The sequence below is a fragment of the Akebia trifoliata genome, chromosome 3 (assembly GCF_017979445.1).
Source record: "Akebia trifoliata isolate Shusen 1 chromosome 3, ASM1797944v1, whole genome shotgun sequence".
Classification (NCBI taxonomy): Eukaryota; Viridiplantae; Streptophyta; class Magnoliopsida; order Ranunculales; family Lardizabalaceae; genus Akebia; species Akebia trifoliata.
The window spans coordinates 34,207,382-34,226,432 of NC_141377.1; the positions used below are offsets into that span (position 1 = coordinate 34,207,382).

A 19,051-nucleotide genomic window follows, 5' to 3' on the forward strand; every position below is an offset into this window, starting at 1 on the left:
TTGTTATGTTGGAAAGGTGTGTTTTAATTTAAGAAATCGAAGTGTAATAAGTAGAAGTTGGGATGCCAATAGAAACTTTCATAAATAATTGTAAACCAGAATTAAATGCTTATATCATCCGAGACAACATGAAAGAAACACAACGTCAAAAAGGATCTACATAGATTTAAAGGTAGAGATCATTTAAAAAATGATATTTGTAAAGTTTAATTTAATTACATCTTCCCACCCCTCAAATTGCATCGTAGACCCCATACTCTTTCTCTCCCTTTGTCACATAACATGCACTATGTTTGCTCTCTCTCTATCGTCCCCTGTTTCTTGATTTTCTAATTAATTAATTTTTTTTCAATTTTATTTTTGCTTCAAGAGAGATTCTATGAACGATGAAGATCATGAATGATGAGAGGGAAATATAAAAAAGATAATAAGCATACATACATTGAGGTCAACAAAACTGTACACTTGTATTGTTATCTTACACATAAATTTTTTACAGGAAAAATGGTGGAAGCAGTTGTCAGTGTTTTAGTAGAAAAATTGTTTGAAAATCTCTTAAATGAAGGTTGTCAAATTCTTGAATTCCACAAACAATTTAGGAAAATGCAAAAGGAGCTTCCTCAAATGCAAAGCTTCCTCGAAGTCGCAAATAACGCGAGGATAAATGATCAAAAGGGACCTCTAAAGACTGTTGCAAGGGATCTAACAGAATTACTATATGAAGCAGAGGACATTACAGGAGACTGCGAATTGTTTCTAAGACGACAACAAAGAAGAAGACGGGAATACAAGTTCATGTGTTTCTTCTCTCTTTCATTATTGAAACATCGTTATCAAATGGGAAAGAGATTGAGTAAAATAAATCAAGAAATAGGAGATCTTAGAGAGAAGAAGAAAACTTACCTACCTTCAACTGTCAATCTTCCTAGTGATGAACATGCCGAAAGTAGTCGACTGACAAGATATCCAATCTTGATGAATGATGCTGACATAGTAGGCCTAGAAGATGATGCGAAGAAAATTAAGCAATAGGTCATTGAAGCACATAGACCCATGAGGATCATTGGGATTGTGGGGATGGGAGGGATAGGCAAAACAACCCTTGCTCAAACGATAATGAATGATCAATGTGTGAAGGATTCCTTCGATCATGTCTTGCTTGCAATAATTTCCCAAACATTCAAATATGATGAATTAATTAAGAATCTCTTGGGAAAATTGGATCCCGACAAGAAATCACCAAGCATTGATTTCAGTGGACTATTAGAAGAACTTCGTAACAAATTGGATGGGAAGAGGTGCTTGATTATGTTGGATGATGTCTAGGGAATTCATGAAGGGTTGTGGTGGGAGAGCTTGAAGTCTGCTTTGTTTCAAACAAACAAGGGTGGTTGTGTTGTTGTTACAACAAGGAATGAGTTAGTAGCTCAATCAATGGGAGCCATTGAAAATCACATACATCGCCCAGAAGTTCTTTCCAATGGAGACGATTGGTCATTATTCGCCAAAATAGCATTTGCAAATCTAAATCTAAAAATAGAGCACATCGGCCGGGAGATAGTTTCTAAATGTAAAGGACTTCCTTTGTCAATCAAGGTCATTGGTGGAGTGATGCTAGGGAAAGGAGACTCTATCCACGAGTGGAGGCCAATATCTATGCATCTAAAGCAAGAGTTGGTTGTCCAAGATGTGCTAATTTCCTCTCCATTATAGTTAAGCTATGAAGAGCTTCCAGCACATTTGAAACCTTGTATGTTATATTTTGCAGCATATCCAAAAGATTGTGTAATATCTGGTTTGGAAGTTATTTTTGGCTGGATTGGTGAGGGATTTGTTCGAGAAAGGGATGGAAGGGCTGCATATTACTAGGTGGAATGAAGGATGATTATGGAAGAACATTTACTTCATGTAATGTCCATGATATGGTGCACGACATGATTATAAATATTGCCAAGGAAGAAAATTTTTGGGGATTAGATGACAAGGGTGCGGTAACTTGTACAGAAAAATCACGTCGTCTACACCTTGAGAATTCAAAGATGGATGATGGATCAAATCAATTCCCAATTTTTACAGACAATGATGGGGGTAAACTTGGATGAGAACAAGTTTTTTTCTTTAAATATGGGACCCCAATTAAAATGGTTGAGGGTTTTACATATCCAATTCGAGTTCCATAACATTTTAGAAAGAGTCCCTACCAAGGTGAACTGGTGGAGTGGGATAGGATCTCTGTCACATCTTATTTGCCTCTTTATAAGGTCCTCATGTTTGGACGAACTCCCGGATTTTATAGAGAAACTTCAAAACCTTCAAGTTCTTTTTCTAAGAGGTTGTGATAATTTAAAAGGGCTTCCTAGGCAGGTGACGACTTTGGAGTAACTAACCAATTTGATGGTTACAGGATGTGAACAAATACAGTATCTACCCAGGGGGGTTGGAAAGCTAGCAAACCTTGAAGAACTTTGGGAGTTTAGGCTTGCAAATTCCAATGTTGAAGATGAGTGTCACCTTTCTGACTTGAACAAGTTAACGCTACTTAGAGAACTCAATATTATCATCGATTCAGAAGATCATTTGAAAGAAGAGGAACTGAAAGTCTAATCTGAGCTCATACAACTTGAGATTTTAGTTGTACAATTCAAAGATGAGATACGTAAGCAAATCATAGGGAAAGTTGATTATGAGATTCCTCCTCTTCAGAAGCTTCAAGAACTACTATTCATAGAGTATCCAGGGGAAATGACACCAGTATGGATCAATCCAACTACTCTTCCAAATTTGCAACGACTTTTTATCTATTCATCAGTAAACATTACTGGAATGAGTACAAAGTTCTTTGGGAATGACAATGTGGTTTGGGAATTAGAGAATTTAATCTTGTTGCATTTGCCAAACTTGGAGGTAGATTGGCTTAGGATGAAAAAGCCAATGCCATTCTTAAGACAACTTAAAGTTGATAATTGTTACAAACTCACGTCACCTCCTTGGAGTTATGATGACGACAATTGGGCGAAAGAAGGAGAAGCAGCGGGAAGACTGGGAAATTAAAGTCCTTGGAGTTATTTCATATGGTGAGAATCTCTTTGACTAAGGAACTGCATGCTTGCTCTTTATTTATTGTTTGTGTGTTTGTTTGTTTGTTGTAACGTGAATCTTGAAATAAATCATCAACTACTGTATGCTGCAATGATATATGTGAGTAGATGAATTAATTAATCTTATTGTATCATACTTTATTGTTTGTCTGTTTTTTTCCAATCAAAAAATTTATTGATGCGTTTGTGGAGAGGATGTGCCCCTTACATTTGCATTCCATATTACTTCATGGTGTACACTTTCTGCATTTTATCATCTAATAGTAATCCCATCACCTGCACTTGGACGAAAGAAGGAGCATGAAGAAGAAGAAAGTAGGCTATCAAGACAACTGGGCCCACACATTTATACATCTTGTCCCTTTAGGTATTTATTGTTGTGTGTTTGTTTGTTGTAACGGGAATCTTGAAATAAATGATCAGCTGCTCCAATGATACTGTGAGCAGATGATGACTTACTTCGTTGTATTATCTCCATGTTTATCATTTATTATTCTTATTTATATGTGGTAATGCTATTGTTCTCCTCTCTCTCTCTCTCTCTCTCTTTTGTTAATTATGATAAAAAGTTATTTTTACATCTTTAAATTTTATTTTATTTTATAATCAGGATTGTCTTACTAAATTAGTATGATTTCAAATCATACTAATGGTCGTTGAGTTCACTTTGTGGTATCCAAATACATGATCCGATGCCATAGCCAGAAAATGACATAATTCTATGAAGTTAATTTTTTTTTTTTTCAAAGTTAACTTTTATCATTGAATTTTAATTGTAATTTTGGGAGTTCAGTAACCGTCCATTTTCAAAACCTTGGATCAAGTCCAATTTATTATTATTATTATTATTAAAATGAAAAAATTGGATTTGTGTTTTTCAATGAAATCTAAAGGACTGTCAAGTAGGATTGCCAAAGTGATAATCCGATTGGGCTTAATGACCCTTAGAAAGATGGATACAAGTGAATGCCTTTTTAGTTGAAAGCAAAACATTTAAGGGTACTTATGATTGTGCATGAAACAATTTTTATAAAGAACACCATTTTCTAGTGTATAATTGTTTATTTTTCCTAACATTCATTTTTTCGATGAAAAATTTCTATGATTCTATCGACACATCCACGTCAACAATATTTGAAACAATGTCAATTTCAATGTTACTTCAGTATTTTCCCTTTTAAAAACAAGAATAATGATGAATACACACAATTTTGGTAGATGATTGGATACTCAACTGACGTGGTAAGAGCACAGAATCACATATCTTTTTCTTGTGTATCCCAATGAAAAAGATCCATGGTTTTGTACTTTTGCCATGTCAGCCATGTACCCAACGACATGCATTCATCACAACTCTAAAAACAAAGCTACAATGGAAAAGAACATCTATCATCAATGACCCTAGGGATGAAGGATTTTGCTCATGTGGGGGGGGGCAACCAAGAGTAAAAAAAAAAATTTGTACGGGACAACTAAGAGTGAAAAAAATATTTGCAAGGGCACTAGTGACAGATTTTTTTATCCACAACTAAAATCTGTTGTAATAGTTCACTAACAATATACTTAGAAAATTCTTGTGAGGGCAAGTGCCCCGCTGTAAATCCCCTTGCATGCCCCACAAATAATTATTGAAATTAAACAAAGTCAAGTGGTTTGATGCTTTCTTGATCAGATTCATTGAATATCAAATGACAAACTGCCCTACTAATAGAACGGTGTCGTGACTAGGTTCATTGAACTTCAAATACCACATTTCGTGCCTATTTAGGAATTTACTAGCTAGTCCAATGTCACGGTCATTTAAAAAAATGGTCAAAGCGATGACTTACACGTCACACCCCTTTCACATTGATCTTTCTTTCGGCTCACGTAATAACTACTACTTGTTTACAATGATAATTAATACAGAAAGTCTAGAGCATGCATAAGATAGCATTAGTTATACCCCCTAGGTGGCATGTGCAGAAGGTGGGAGGCATACATGTATCAAAAAGACTTATTTGTAAATTAAAATATTTGTTAAGTTTTTTTTTATATCTGAATATTACATAGTAAGAAAGGATATTTTTGTCATTTTAAAAATTAAACAACGTGTTTATAATGTCGTGAATTGCAATTTTGTTGGATCTTTTTTATACCAAAAATGACCCTAATTATTTAATTTAAATATAAAAAGTGGGAGTATTTATGGTCACTCAAATTTTGGTGTTTTAACCACTTCCTCCGTTTGCCTTCTCTCATTACCGTAAAGATGTTTAACGCCATTTTCAATTTAAATAAATTGAAATTGTTTATTATTTATTATCTATAATCTAATTGTTGAAAGAGAATGACTACTGATTGAATGAATCTCGGCACTTAAAAATCTCCCTTACACTCTTTTGGCATGATTGCACTCCCTCGAAAAGAAAAATATTTGCTCTTCAACCACCCCCCCCACAAAAAAAAAAAAAAACAAAAGATAAAAGAGAGAATCTTTTTTGAAAGCTCAAATCTTCTTCTCTTGTTTTCTTTTTCTTAAGATTGACAAGAAAAGAGTGTGTGCAACAAGAGAGAGAGAGAGAAAGAGAGAGATTCTATTGGCACACCAACTTTATTACACACCAACACTATTGAAATTAAATGGTTATTTATAAGGTGAATCTCCATGTCATACGGTGAATATGATGAAATTTCGAATTTGGTAAACTAATCATTTTAATTCTCAAAACATGCATTTGCCATTTTTATAAGTTATGAACTCGGGAATACATCACTTTTAACATCTACAAATTCATAGGTATACCAGCGAATTTATTGATTAAAAAAGTGATGAATTCACTTGAAATGCATGTTTTGAGAATTAAAATGAACAGTGTACCAAGCTGGAATTTGGACATAAGTTGCACAAGTTTTGAGAAAAATCCCTTATTTATATGTAGATTGGAGTGTTATAAGTAAACATTGGTGTGCCAATAGAAGCTCTCGAAAAGGGAAAAAAAAAACTGAAATATGTTGATATGCTAAGCATTCGGTCCCTTCTTGAAATTACTAAAATAAGTATAATTATAATAACTAATTCATAAAAGGACATACAAGACATCTTGAAATAACAAATTACACCATAACTTTTATTCTTCCCTAATTTTACTTTAACTACTAATTGACTTATGATGCTTATTCATTTTAACTCTACTAAATCATCCCCTCTGCCTGTTTGCTGCCACTCCTATACTATGACAAAGCTTACTTCAAACAACAATAACAATAATTCACAACCCATGCTTCCCTTGTCTTGCATTTTCAATAGGAATTTTGAGAATCAGATTCAAGAAATGGGTAATCAACGTAACCTATAATGGGATCAAGGGTATAGAAAGTGCTTCTATCATACTTGTTAAGAGGAGCGTCAAGCTCGAACCTCCTTGGCAAATCAGGATTAGCTAAGAACCACCTACCATATGCAACAAGATCTGCATAATTATCAGCTATAGCTTTGTTACCATCTTCTCTGTTATAACCCCCAGCAACCATGAAAGTCCCCTTGAAAGCCTTTCTCATCAGTAAAAGACTATGAGGAGTTTCGGACTTCTCTCCGAGCGTTTTCATCCTAGGCTCGACCATGTGACAGTAGAGAATCCCATATTTGTTTAGGGATTCAACCATGTATAGACCAAGTGTTTCCGGGTTCGAGTCCCCTGACTCCATATAGTCAGCAAAGGGAGAGAGCCTTATCCCTACTCTATCAGCTCCAATCTCATCTACAATGGCTTCTACAACTTCTAAAGGGAACCGACAACGATTTTCTAGAGTTCCACCATATTTATCTGTTCAATCGTTGACTTGATCTTTCATGAATTGGTCAAGAAGACATCCATGAGCCCCATGGATCTCAATTCCATCAAAACCTGCATATGAGATGAATCCAGCTGGATTAACCAACCATTTAATTTCCATGTTATCTAGAAAGAAAAAAAAAAACAAATATGCAACACTATATGAGTCAGAGCAAAGAATCGTCTCTAGGGATGATATTTTCTAGATCCTCAAAAAGAACTAACAATCCAATTTTCACACACCCTGAAGTCTGTCCTTTTAAGGGTTTTGTGACCCTTTGTGCACGTAGCCACATACCATACACATGAACCACCTATCAGTCAATCTGGATATATTCATTAAGTTCAAATTATTTCTTTGGCCCAATAATTGATTCCAAGATTTAGTTTCGTTTAATAGTAATAATGGCAGTCATTTTAGTATGTCAAGGATTCATATTAAATAATGGGAGTACATTTTGTACAACCAATAACCCAAAGTTCATAAATTGGACAATTGTACAACTTCTATTTGTGTAATTCATTGGCTTGCCGTTCAGAACTAAAGAACATATGAAACCATTATATTTATGAAATTTACATTTCAGATTCATGAATTAGATGAAATTTTGAAGAAGGCCATAAAAGAAATATAACAGATAACACAAAATAAATAATTTGTTTTATTAACAAACTAATAAGAATCCTAAGAAAGGCATGGAAATTCATTTCTCTATTCAAAGATAGAAAAGCAACATGTTCAGTTTCCATTTCTATATATAGTCTAATGTTTACTTTACTTAAATAAATGATAGCAGAATATTCCAAAGAAATTTCTCTTTTTTCCTCAATGAAATCTTACTGTATTTTTTTTTTTTTCAATTAAAACCTCCCTCTTAATAGGTCCAGTCATCATTCTTAACCTTCAAGAACATTTTTTTTTAAGTCAAAAAATAACAAAGATTTACCAGCTTCTATGGCATTCCTTGCAGCGATTCTAAAATCGTTCACAATTTGGGGGATTTCATCAATCCCTAAACGACGAGGAGGCGAGAACTCATCTACATCAATGCCAATGGGTAGATGTTGGGGCGTCAATGACTTGTCCGTAGAAGAGATTGGAGCTTGCCCATTTGGTTGAAAACCTGTAAAGATAAATCAGGTAAGATGCTATGGAGGGTCAAAGAAATAATAATTACTTAAAAAAAAACAAGTAACATGTTAAGCGAGTGCACAGAATATAACCAGATTCTCATTGTTTCCGACATCCAAAAGTAATGTATCTAGAAGATTTTAGTAAGCTTTTAAGGGAATAAATTATGATTTCATTAGATAGGTTTATATGCTAAAATTCTTCATAAGAGTGGTGGTTTTCTTCTTGTTGACGATGTCCATTAGAAATTGTTTATACTTGAAGCGAGGGTTGTACATGTTGCAAATGAAGGTAACAGTATTCACAGACCCTTGAATACTGATCATTGATGATGACAGAAAAAGCGAAAATCATATTTCCCTCGCTTCTTTCATCATGTGACTATCTTGTTACAACTTTAATCAATCGAAAAAATTATTTGCATGGCACCTACCAACCAGTTTCCTTCTTAGAATATTGGGTTTTAATCTCTTTCACTTTGAAGGAACTAATCGAAGAAGAATGGATGGAGAACTAAATTTTTCTAGGGGATATTTCTTACAGAGTTTTAATCAGACTTGTACATATCCAGTCTCATACATCTTAGTACTTCTATCTTCGTTTCTTTTCGGAGAACTAATAAATCATTGGAGAAAAAAACAGATGAAAAACGTGTATTCTGTTAAAAGGTTTGGTATATAAATTCGAACATTGTGGGGTGCTTAGGTCAATTCAAAGGGCACATACATAATGATGTCATTATTACCATTATAATTAAGTAAAAGAAAATAATAAGTTTCAAACATACCATAATTGGATATCCGTTCGACATGCACAATCTGGCAAAAGAATACACCACCCTTTGCATGAACAGCATTCACAATAGGTTTCCATGCTTCGACTTGCTCTTTTGTCCAAATACCAGGTGTCTCTGGGAACCTACAAATGAGAATAAAAGAAGAGATACAAAGACATTATTGAAATTACGATACGTATTTCTTTTGTAAAGGGAAAAAAAGTTCAAAATTTTTGCTTTAGCAACTTTTACCCTTGAGCAGTGTCAGAAACCCCTGTGGCTTCAGTTATGAGGAGTCCTCCTTTGGTGGTTCGTTGAGAGTAATATAATATAGCGTGTGGTTGTGGCACATTCTTGTAAGATCTTTGTCTAGTCAGTGGTGCCAAAACTACCCTACAAAATACAAAAAACAAATAAAGTTTTTTTTTTTTTTTTTCATGTCAGAGTGTCAAAAAAGTTTAATCAAACAAATGTATTTAACAGCAGAATTGGTAGTTGGCCAATATGATGCTTGATTGTTGACTCCAATTTTATTTCTTTATAGCTTTCACACCAATGGAAGTGAAAAAAAATATCAAATAAGCTTAAATAAAAAAAATAGCTCTAAGTTTGAAATGAGAGTCAAATAGAACAATACCACTTTTTAATAATGAATGATAATCAAATACAAGGTTACTGCTAGGGACTAATTCAGTTCTAGCTTGTGAGAAAGTTATACCACATACTGCCTTTGTAGGATGAAACACTGTTCGATTTAAATAAGTAGCCTATATTTACTTGGAAAACAGATCAGCTAGGCTCCATCAGAGATGCTGTAATATAGCTCAATGAAGTTGTTTCAAGAGTTCAATGCTTTAGAAACATTTTCATAATCCTAGCTTTTTGGACAACTCTTGATTATCATTTCTCCTTCAAACCTGCCCCCATCATTCAAAACATTGTCATATTATCTTTAAAGACTCAGGTATTAAAATTCACAAACTTTACCAACTTAGCAAGCCGGTGCCTCCAAAATGTTCATATATCCACCATTTTAAGTCCATTTTTGAGAGAGAGGATTAACCCACCTCCAAGTGACACACCAAATATACCTCCTTTGGCTAGATTGTGAAAATGGGTCTCGAACCCAGATCTGTAATATTAACACCCACAAACTTTAACCCATTGGTGAGATGGCCAAGGGCCCAAGACCACACCTCAGGAAGTGAAGGTTTTGAGTTCGAATCACCCTCGAGGGACCACCCTTAGGGATTTATCCCGGAAATTACGCTGTGGGTGTGGGGGGAGGGGACTGCAGATGCCCTCAGGATTAGTCGGGTGCTCTAAGAGGCCTGAATAGCTAGTTTTCCGGAAAAAAAACACCCACAAACGTTACCACCTTAGCAAGTTATGGTGTTCATTCTATCAATGAAGAATGATCCTATAGTTCGACAAATTGCATAACGTTGCCCATCTCAGTAACCCCATCAATGAACAAAAACCCACAAATAATTTGAACTCACACACTAAGAATCAGCTCAATTGGTGATTTCTGCCCATTAAATTTGAAAATTCATTTAGGACGATGATGCTCAAATCCAACAGCTATAATTCATCAAAAAGGCTGTTTTTTGGTGGGATGATCCACCAAAGAGAGGGACAAACATCCATGAATCAATTAGCTCAAAATTTAAGGCAACTTTGATGGCGTGATCAACAACCATGATGTACATGGATTGGAGATGGATAGTGAGGCCCAATATGAAACTATCCCTCCCACTTTAATTGAGGATAAAACCAACAAAAGACCACCACGTGAGGTTCGGAAACCAGTCCGTTTCTGTGACTAATGGAGAAAGTGATTGTTGCTATTTAGGAGGAAGATACGATCTTAGTCAATGGATCACCTTATTTCCTTTCATTTGTTTTGTTTAATCTCTTTATTAAACTTTAACCTTTTTATTTTTGATTGCTAGTTATAGGAAAATAGAGAATCAAACAGTGATGTTTCCTAGTTTATTTTTTACTTTCTTAGTAAGTAGGATATATCATAAAAGGCACGAACAAATTAGTAACAGGACAGTTTTGAAGTAGTATTTTCTCTTGAATAAAGATATTGCAGTTCACTGTAACGTATGCTACTCGAGTTGGATTGTTTCTATCCATTTGCTTGTCGATTACTAGTTCCTATTGGAACTATGTTAAACTTCATGCCAACAACAGCTACAAATCATTACAGAACATAGTCAAAAAAATCCTAAATTGATGATAATCAAAGCTTGCTTAGATTAAACAAAAGTATGGGCAAATGTCAAATGATACTAAACTTGAAGAAAATGGAATTTCATATGTTCTTGCATGAAAAAAAAAAAAAAAAAAATTTGTTCAATCTTACAGACCTGTGAGAAAGATCGAATTTCCCCATCTTGTATGGAGTCAAGAGAGGAATTGCGTTACTGCTTACTAGACTCCCCGATTTTACCTCCATTTTTGTTCTTCGCTTTGATTTTCTTAAATGTGATCTTAATGAGTTATTTATAGGGATGGAGAGAGAGGAATTCATGGTTAAAATGGCTGCTAGAATTGTAGAAATCTTTTTCCAGAAGAGGAAAAAATCATTTTTGTCTGTTATTCCAGCATTTTCCTTTTTGTTTCTCTAAAGGGATTCAGAATTCTGAAGTAATCGTCATCGTTGTCGTCATCTAAAGAATTTATACTGCCACGCCAATTATTTTTGTTACACACCAAATAGAATATTACGTAACGTGTCTCTTTTGAGTTTGAACAACTTCCCTCACCTCCCTCCTGAGATTTTTTCCGGAGAAATAGAAATGGGTGTAACTATTAAGAAATAGAATAATTTTTTACACTCCAGTCTAAACATAATATTTGATCTTATTAATTGATGTGTGACAAAGGAAGGTAGGTGTATCAATAAAAGTTCTCTAAAAACAAGTTGGTTAGTTGAATTTTTTTTTGTTTAAATAATTTTATAAATTTCATCTAATTCTATCTAAGATCATTTCTTATGCTAATTCAATTGTGTTCATTAATCTTGTGGAGTACACCTCTACTTCCTATAGTAAAATCTACTTACTCCATGAGTAAAAGTAGTCATATTAGTTCTTCATCGTCCCCATGGACAATGTCAAATTGTAGATACATTCACCTCGAGATCTCAGTCTTAATCTTGATCAAGAGCTCATACAAAAAATCATATAGATAACATGAGATATTTTTAATTCTTTGAAAATAAAACAATATAGAGATGAAAAACTTAAAGGAATCATGGAGGGGAGAGCTATATGAATTTTTCTTACTCTCTAAAACTCGTCTATGTTCCTTTTCCTCTTCCAGAAAATGACTTTCAATACACATCAAAAGTTGTTGTATGTGAAGCAACTAAGTCACCCCTCCCCCCCTCCATTTTTTTTATTTATATTTATTCTTAAAAAAAAATAATGATTCCACTTACATCAAATTTGATGCACAAGATAGGACCCAAACCTAATTTTATAATAGTTACCTCGATTGACCTAAATCATATGAGGGGTTGAATGCTAACCTGCAACCATCGAGAGTTATCAGTTTCGAATCAAATCGATCTCTCTTTTTCTTTAGATATACCCTGCAATCGGAATTGCCACTAATGGCTTCCCCAATGGTTGGTTTGAACCCACCACCACATAATGAAGAACGACCTGGCATAGTTGTCGGTTGTCGCAAACCTTTTTGAAGGAGCTTCTCTCTGTCTGAATTGAAGACCATTCATACATAAATCTCGTGATCAAGTAATCCCATCCAATCAACCTCGATCTTTCTTGGCAAAACGAGATCAGAATCCCGCCAAGCTCAATCTCGAATAGCCTCCATTCTTGAATAAGATTTGATCCTCTACGTGGATTTTTATGGTTCTCTATTTGATTCCCACGTACGACGTTAATTGTAGATATCGATTTTATGATAAATCGACCTCGATCAGGATTTTACCATTAAATCTACAAAATAATAGAAAGAACATGGAAAGATAAAGAAGACAAATATTTTTTACATGGTTCGGCAAACATGTCTACGTCCACGGGCTCAGGGAACTGTCCACATTGGGATGCATGTTGATGGTGGGAATGGACGATCCGGAAGGAAGACGATTTTATCCCTCCACATTTATCATTAACCTTCAATATGAAGCAAATTTCGTCACTACCAATAATAATAATAAAAATCATAGCATCTTACAATATAAAAAAAAAACGAATTGTCAAGCACGGATCAAATACCTATTACAACTAATGTGGAGCCTTTTTTTTTTTTTTTAATTATATAAAAATGGTCTTATAATCTATAAAGAAATTCAATGAAAATAGATTCAATATAAGATACTACATCACATTGAAGTGGTTTCGCATATCTTACCGAATGAAACAATATTAATTATAAAGAATGTTCGCAACAAAAAAGAGAGAGAGATTATATTGGCACACCACTTTTACCACACACCTACACTTTTGAAATTAAGTGATTATTTATAGGGTGAATATGATGAAATCCCAAATATGGTACACTGATCATTTTAATTCCCAAAACATGCATTCGCCATTTTTATAAACTATGAACTTGGGAGTACATTACTTTTAATATCTACAAATTCATAGATATACCAGCAAATTCATTGATTATAAAAGTGACTAATTCTCTCGAAATGCATGTTTTGAAAATTAAAATGAAAAGTTTACCAAACCGAAATTTGGACTAAAGTTGCAAATGTATTGGGAAAAATCCCTTACTTATATGTAGATTGGTGTGCTATAAGTGAACATTAGTGTGCCAATAGAAGCTCTAGAAAAGAAGAAAAAAAAAACAAAAATATGTTGATATGCCAAGTATTCGGTCCCTTCTTGAAATTACAAAAATAATTATAATTATAATAACTAATTCATTAAAGGAGCACATACAAGCCATCTTGAAATAACAAATTACACCATAACTTATATTCTTCCCTAATTTTACTTTTACTAATTGACTTATGGTGCTTTTTCATTTTAACTCCACTAAATCATCCCCCCTGCCTGTTTGCTCCCACTTCTTATACTATAACAAAGCTCACTTCATACAACAATAACAATAATTAAAGAACTCGGTACAATGATTAAATCACAACTCATGCTTCCCTTCTCTTGCATTTTCAATTGGAATTTTGAGAATCAGATTCAAGAAATGGGTAATCAACGTAACCTATAATGGGATCAAGGGTGTAGAAAGTATTTCTGTTGTACTTGTTAAGTGTAGCATCAAGTTCGAACCTCCTCGGTAAATCAGGGTTAGCTAAGAACCACCTACCATATGCAACAAGATCTGCATAATTATCAGCTATAGCTTTGTTACCCTCTTCTCTGTTATAACCCCCAGCAACCATGAAAGTCCCCTTGAAAGCCTTTCTCATCAGTAAAAGACTATGAGGAGTTTCGGACTTCTCTCCGACCGTTTTCATCCTAGGCTCGACCATGTGACAGTAGAGAATCCCATATTTGTTTAGGGATTCAACCATGTATAGACCAAGTGCTTCCGGGTTCGAATCCCCTGACTCCATATAGTCAGCAAAGGGAGAGAGCCTTATCCCTACTCTATCAGCTCCAATCTCATCTACAATGGCTTCTACAACTTCTAAAGGGAACCGACAACGATTTTCTAGAGTTCCACCATATTTATCTGTTCGATCGTTGACTTTATCTTTCATGAACTGGTCAAGAAGGTATCCATGAGCCCCGTGGATCTCAATTCCATCAAAACCTGCATATGAGATGAATCAAGCTGGATTAACCAACCATGTAATTTCCATGTTATCAAGGGAAAAAAAAACAAAAACAAATATGCAACACTATACCAGTCAGAGCACAGAATCGAATCTAGGGATGATATTTTCTAGATCCTCAAAAAGAACTAACAATCCAATTTTAAAATACCCTGAAGTCTGTCCTTTTAAGGGTTTTGTGACCCTTTTTGCACGTAGCCACATACCATACACATGAACCACCTATGAGTCAATCTCGATATATTCATTAAGTTCAAATTATTTATTTGGCCCAATTATTGATTCCAAGATTTAGTTTCTATGATTCACCATTGGTTTAATATTAATGATGGCAGTCATTTTAGTATGTCAAGGATTCATATTGAATTAATGGGACCAATAGCCCAAAGTTCATAAATTGGACAATTATACAATTTCTACTTGTGTAATTCACTGGCTTGCCTTTCATAACTAAAGAACATATGAAACCATTATATTTATGAAATTTACATTTCAGACTCATAAATTAGATGAAATTTTGAAGAAGGCCATAAAAGAAATATAACAGATTTCACAAAATAAATAACTTTTTGATTAACAAACTAATAAGAATCCTTAGAAAGGCATGGAAATCCATTTCTCTATTCAAAGATAGAAGAGCAACATGTTCAGTTTCCATTTCTACATATAGTCTAATGTTTACTTTACTTAAATAAATAATAGCAGAATATTCCAAAGAAATTTCTCTTTTTTCCTCCATGAAATCTTACTGTATTTTTTATTTTATTTTTCAATTAAAACTTCCCTCTCAATAGGTTCAGTCATCATTCTTAACCTTCAAGAACATTTTTTTTTAAAAGTCAAAAAATAAGAAAGATTTACCAGCTTCTATGGCATTCCTTGCAGCGATCCTAAAATCATTCACAATTTGGGGGATTTCATCAATCCCTAAACGACGAGGAGGTGAGAACTCTGCTACATCAATGCCATTCGCTTGATGTTGGGGCGTCATTGACTTGTCCGTAGAAGAGATTGGGGCTTGCCCATTTGGTTGAAAACCTGTAAAGATAAATCAGGTAAGATGCTATGGAGGGTCAAAGAAATAATAATTACTTAAAAAAAAACAAGTAACATGTTAAGCGAGTGCACAGAATATAAACAGATTCTCATTGTTTCCGACATCCAAAAGCAATGTATATAGTAGATTTTAGTAAGTTTTTAAGGGAATATGATTTCATTAGATAGGTTTATATGCTAAAATTCTTCATAAAAGTGGCAGTTTTCTTCTGGTTGACGATGTCCGTTAGAAATTGTATATACTTGAAGCGAGGGTTGTACATGTTGCAAATGAAGGTAACAGTATTCACAGACCCTTGAATACTGATCATTGATGATGACAGAAAAAGCGAAAATCATATTTCCCTCGCTTCTTTCATCATGTGACTATCTTGTTACAACTTTAATCAATCGAAAAAATTATTTGCATGGCACCTACCAACCAGTTTCCTTCTTAGAATATTGGGTTTTAATCTCTTTCACTTTGAAGGAACTAATCGAAGAAGAATGGATGGAGAACTAAATTTTTCTAGGGGATATTTCTTACAGAGTTTTAATCAGACTTGTACATATCCAGTCTCATACATCTTAGTACTTCTATCTTCATTTCTTTTTGGAGAACTAATAAATCATTGGAGAAAAAAACAGATGAAAAACATGTATTCTGTTAAAAGGTTTGGTATATCAATTCGGACATTGTGGGGTGCTTAGGTCAATTCAAAGGGCACATACATAATGATGTCATTATTACCATTATAATTAAGTAAAAGAAAATAATAAGTTTCAAACATACCATAATTGGATATCCGTCCGACATGCACAATCTGGCAAAAGAATACACCACCCTTTGCATGAACAGCATCCACAATAGGTTTCCATGCTTCGACTTGCTCTTTTGTCCAAATACCAGGTGTCTCTGGGTACCTACAAATAAGAATAAAAGAAGAGATACAAAGACATTACTGAAATTACGATACGAATTTCTTTTGTAAAGGGAAAAAAAGTTCAAAATTTTTGCTATAGCAACTTTTACCCTTGAGCAGTGTCAGAAACCCCTGTGGCTTCAGCTATGAGGAGTCCTCCTTTGGTGGTTCGTTGAGAGTAATATAATATAGCGTGTGGTTGTGGCACATTCTTGTAAGATCTTTGTCTAGTCAGTGGTGCCAAAACTACCCTACAAAATACAAAAAAAAAATAAAGTTTTTTTTTTTCATGTCTGAGTGTCAAAAAAGTTTGATCAAACAAATGTATTTAACAGCAGAATTGGTAGTTGGCCAATATGATGCTTGATTGTTGACTCCAATTTTATTTCTTTATAGCTTTCACACCAATGGAAGTGAAAAAAAATATCAAATAAGCTTAAATAAAAAAAAATAGCTCTAAGTTTGAAATGAGAGTCAAATAGAACAAATACCACTTTTTAATAATGAATGATAATCAAACACAAGGTTACTGCTAGGGACTAATTCAGTTCTAGCTTGTGAGAAAGTTATACCACATACTGCCTTTGTAGGATGAAACACTGTTCGATTTAAAAAAGTAGTCTATATTTACTTGGAAAACAGATCAGCTAGGCTCCATCAGAGATGCTGTAAGATTTATATAGCTCAATGAAGTTGTTTCAAGAGTTCAATGCTTTAGAAACATTTTCTTAATCCTAGCCTCTTTAACAACTCCTGATTATCATTTCACCTTCAAACCTGCCACCATCATTCGAAACATTGTCATATTGTCTTCAAAGACTTAGGTATTAAAATTCACAAACTTTACCAACTTAGCAAGCCAGTGCCTCCAAAATTTTCATTTATCCACCATTTTAAGCCCATTTTTGAGAGAGAGGATTAACCCACCTCCAAGTGACACACCAAATATACCTCCTTTGGCTAGATTGTGAAAATGGGTTTCGAACCCGGATCTGTAGTATCAACACCCACAAACTTTAACCCGTTGGTGAGATGGCCAAGAACCCAAGACCACGCCTCAGGAAGAGGAGGTCTTGAGTTCGAATCACCCTCTAGGGACCACTCTTGGGGATTTATCCTGGAAATTATGCGGTGGGTGTGGGGGAAGAGGACTGCACATGCCCCGAGGATTAGTCAGGTGCTCTAAGAGGCCTGAATAGCTAGTTTTCCAGAAAAAAAAAAAAAACACCCACAAAGGTTACCACCTTAGCAAATTATGGTGTTCATTCCATCAATGAAGAATGATCCTATAGTTCCACAAATTGCATAACGTTGCCCATCTCAGTAACCCCATCAATGAGCAAAAACCCACAAAAAATTTGAACTCACACACTAAGAATCAGCTCAATTGGTGATTTCTGCCCATTAAATTTGAAATTTCATTTAGGATGATGACACTCAAATCAAACTGCTATAATTCATCAGCAAGGCTGTTTTTTGGTGGGATGATCCACCAAAGAGAGGGACAAAGGTCCATGAATCAATTAGCTAAAAATTTAAGGCAACTTTGATGGCGTGATCAACAACCATGATGTACATGGATTGGAGATGGATAGTGAGGCCCAATATGAAACTATCCCTCCCACTTTAATTGAGGATAAAACCAACAAAAGACCACCACGTGAGGTTCGGAAACCAGTCCGTTTCTGTGACTAATGGAGAAAGTGATTGTTGCTATTTAGGAGGAAGATACGATCTTAGTCAATGGATCACCTTATTTCCTTTCATTTGTTTTGTTTAATCTCTTTATTAAACTTTAACCTTTTTATTTTTGATTGCTAGTTATAGGAAAATAGAGAATCAAACAGTGATGTTTCCTAGTTTATTTTTTACTTTCTTAGTAAGTAGGATATATCATAAAAGGCACGAACAAATTAGTAACAGGACAGTTTTGAAGTAGTATTTTCTCTTGAATAAAGATATTGCAGTTCACTGTAACGTATGCTACTCGAGTTGGATTGTTTCTATCTATTTGCTTGTCGATTACTAGTTCCTATTGGAACTATGTTAAACTTCATGCCAACAACAGCTACAAATCATTACAGAACATAGTCAAAAAAATCCTAAATTGATGATAATCAAAGCTTGCTTAGATTAAACAAAAGTATGGGCAAATGTCAAATGATACTAAACTTGAAGAAAATGGAATTTCATATGTTCTTGCATGAAAAAAAAAAAAAAAAAAATTTGTTCAATCTTACAGACCTGTGAGAAAGATCGAATTTCCCCATCTTGTATGGAGTCAAGAGAGGAATTGCGTTACTGCTTACTAGACTCCCCGATTTTACCTCCATTTTTGTTCTTCGCTTTGATTTTCTTAAATGTGATCTTAATGAGTTATTTATAGGGATGGAGAGAGAGGAATTCATGGTTAAAATGGCTGCTAGAATTGTAGAAATCTTTTTCCAGAAGAGGAAAAAATCATTTTTGTCTGTTATTCCAGCAT

The 19,051-nt window shown here is 34.4% G+C and overlaps 2 protein-coding genes and 1 pseudogene across 3 annotated transcripts; 1 reads left to right on the plus strand and 2 right to left on the minus strand.

The window, feature by feature from the left end:
• Positions 1 to 1,116: 1,116 nt before the first annotated feature.
• LOC147406528 (disease resistance RPP13-like protein 4) lies at positions 1,117 to 1,713 on the plus strand. The gene is made up of 2 exons (XM_086432545.1): positions 1,117 to 1,298; positions 1,413 to 1,713. Exons 1-2 carry the CDS (start codon positions 1,117 to 1,119, stop codon positions 1,711 to 1,713), a joined length of 483 nt encoding a protein of 160 aa, XP_086288671.1.
• Positions 1,714 to 6,125: 4,412 nt separating this feature from the next.
• On the minus strand, positions 6,126 to 11,433 carry LOC147406529 (putative 12-oxophytodienoate reductase 11; annotated as a pseudogene). Its single transcript, XR_015176491.1, has 5 exons — positions 11,199 to 11,433; positions 9,073 to 9,213; positions 8,833 to 8,963; positions 7,861 to 8,037; positions 6,126 to 6,985 (listed from the first exon to the last, which is right to left on the minus strand). The product of XR_015176491.1 is annotated as a putative 12-oxophytodienoate reductase 11 (transcript).
• A 2,230-nt stretch (positions 11,434 to 13,663) lies between these two features.
• Positions 13,664 to 19,014, minus strand: LOC147406530 (putative 12-oxophytodienoate reductase 11). Its single transcript, XM_086434605.1, has 5 exons — positions 18,811 to 19,014; positions 16,677 to 16,817; positions 16,437 to 16,567; positions 15,470 to 15,646; positions 13,664 to 14,586 (listed from the first exon to the last, which is right to left on the minus strand). The coding sequence occupies exons 1-5, from the start codon at positions 18,972 to 18,974 to the stop codon at positions 13,982 to 13,984; spliced, it is 1,218 nt and encodes a 405-aa protein (XP_086290731.1). The 5' UTR covers positions 18,975 to 19,014; the 3' UTR covers positions 13,664 to 13,981.
• Between the last annotated feature and the right edge of the window lie 37 nt (positions 19,015 to 19,051).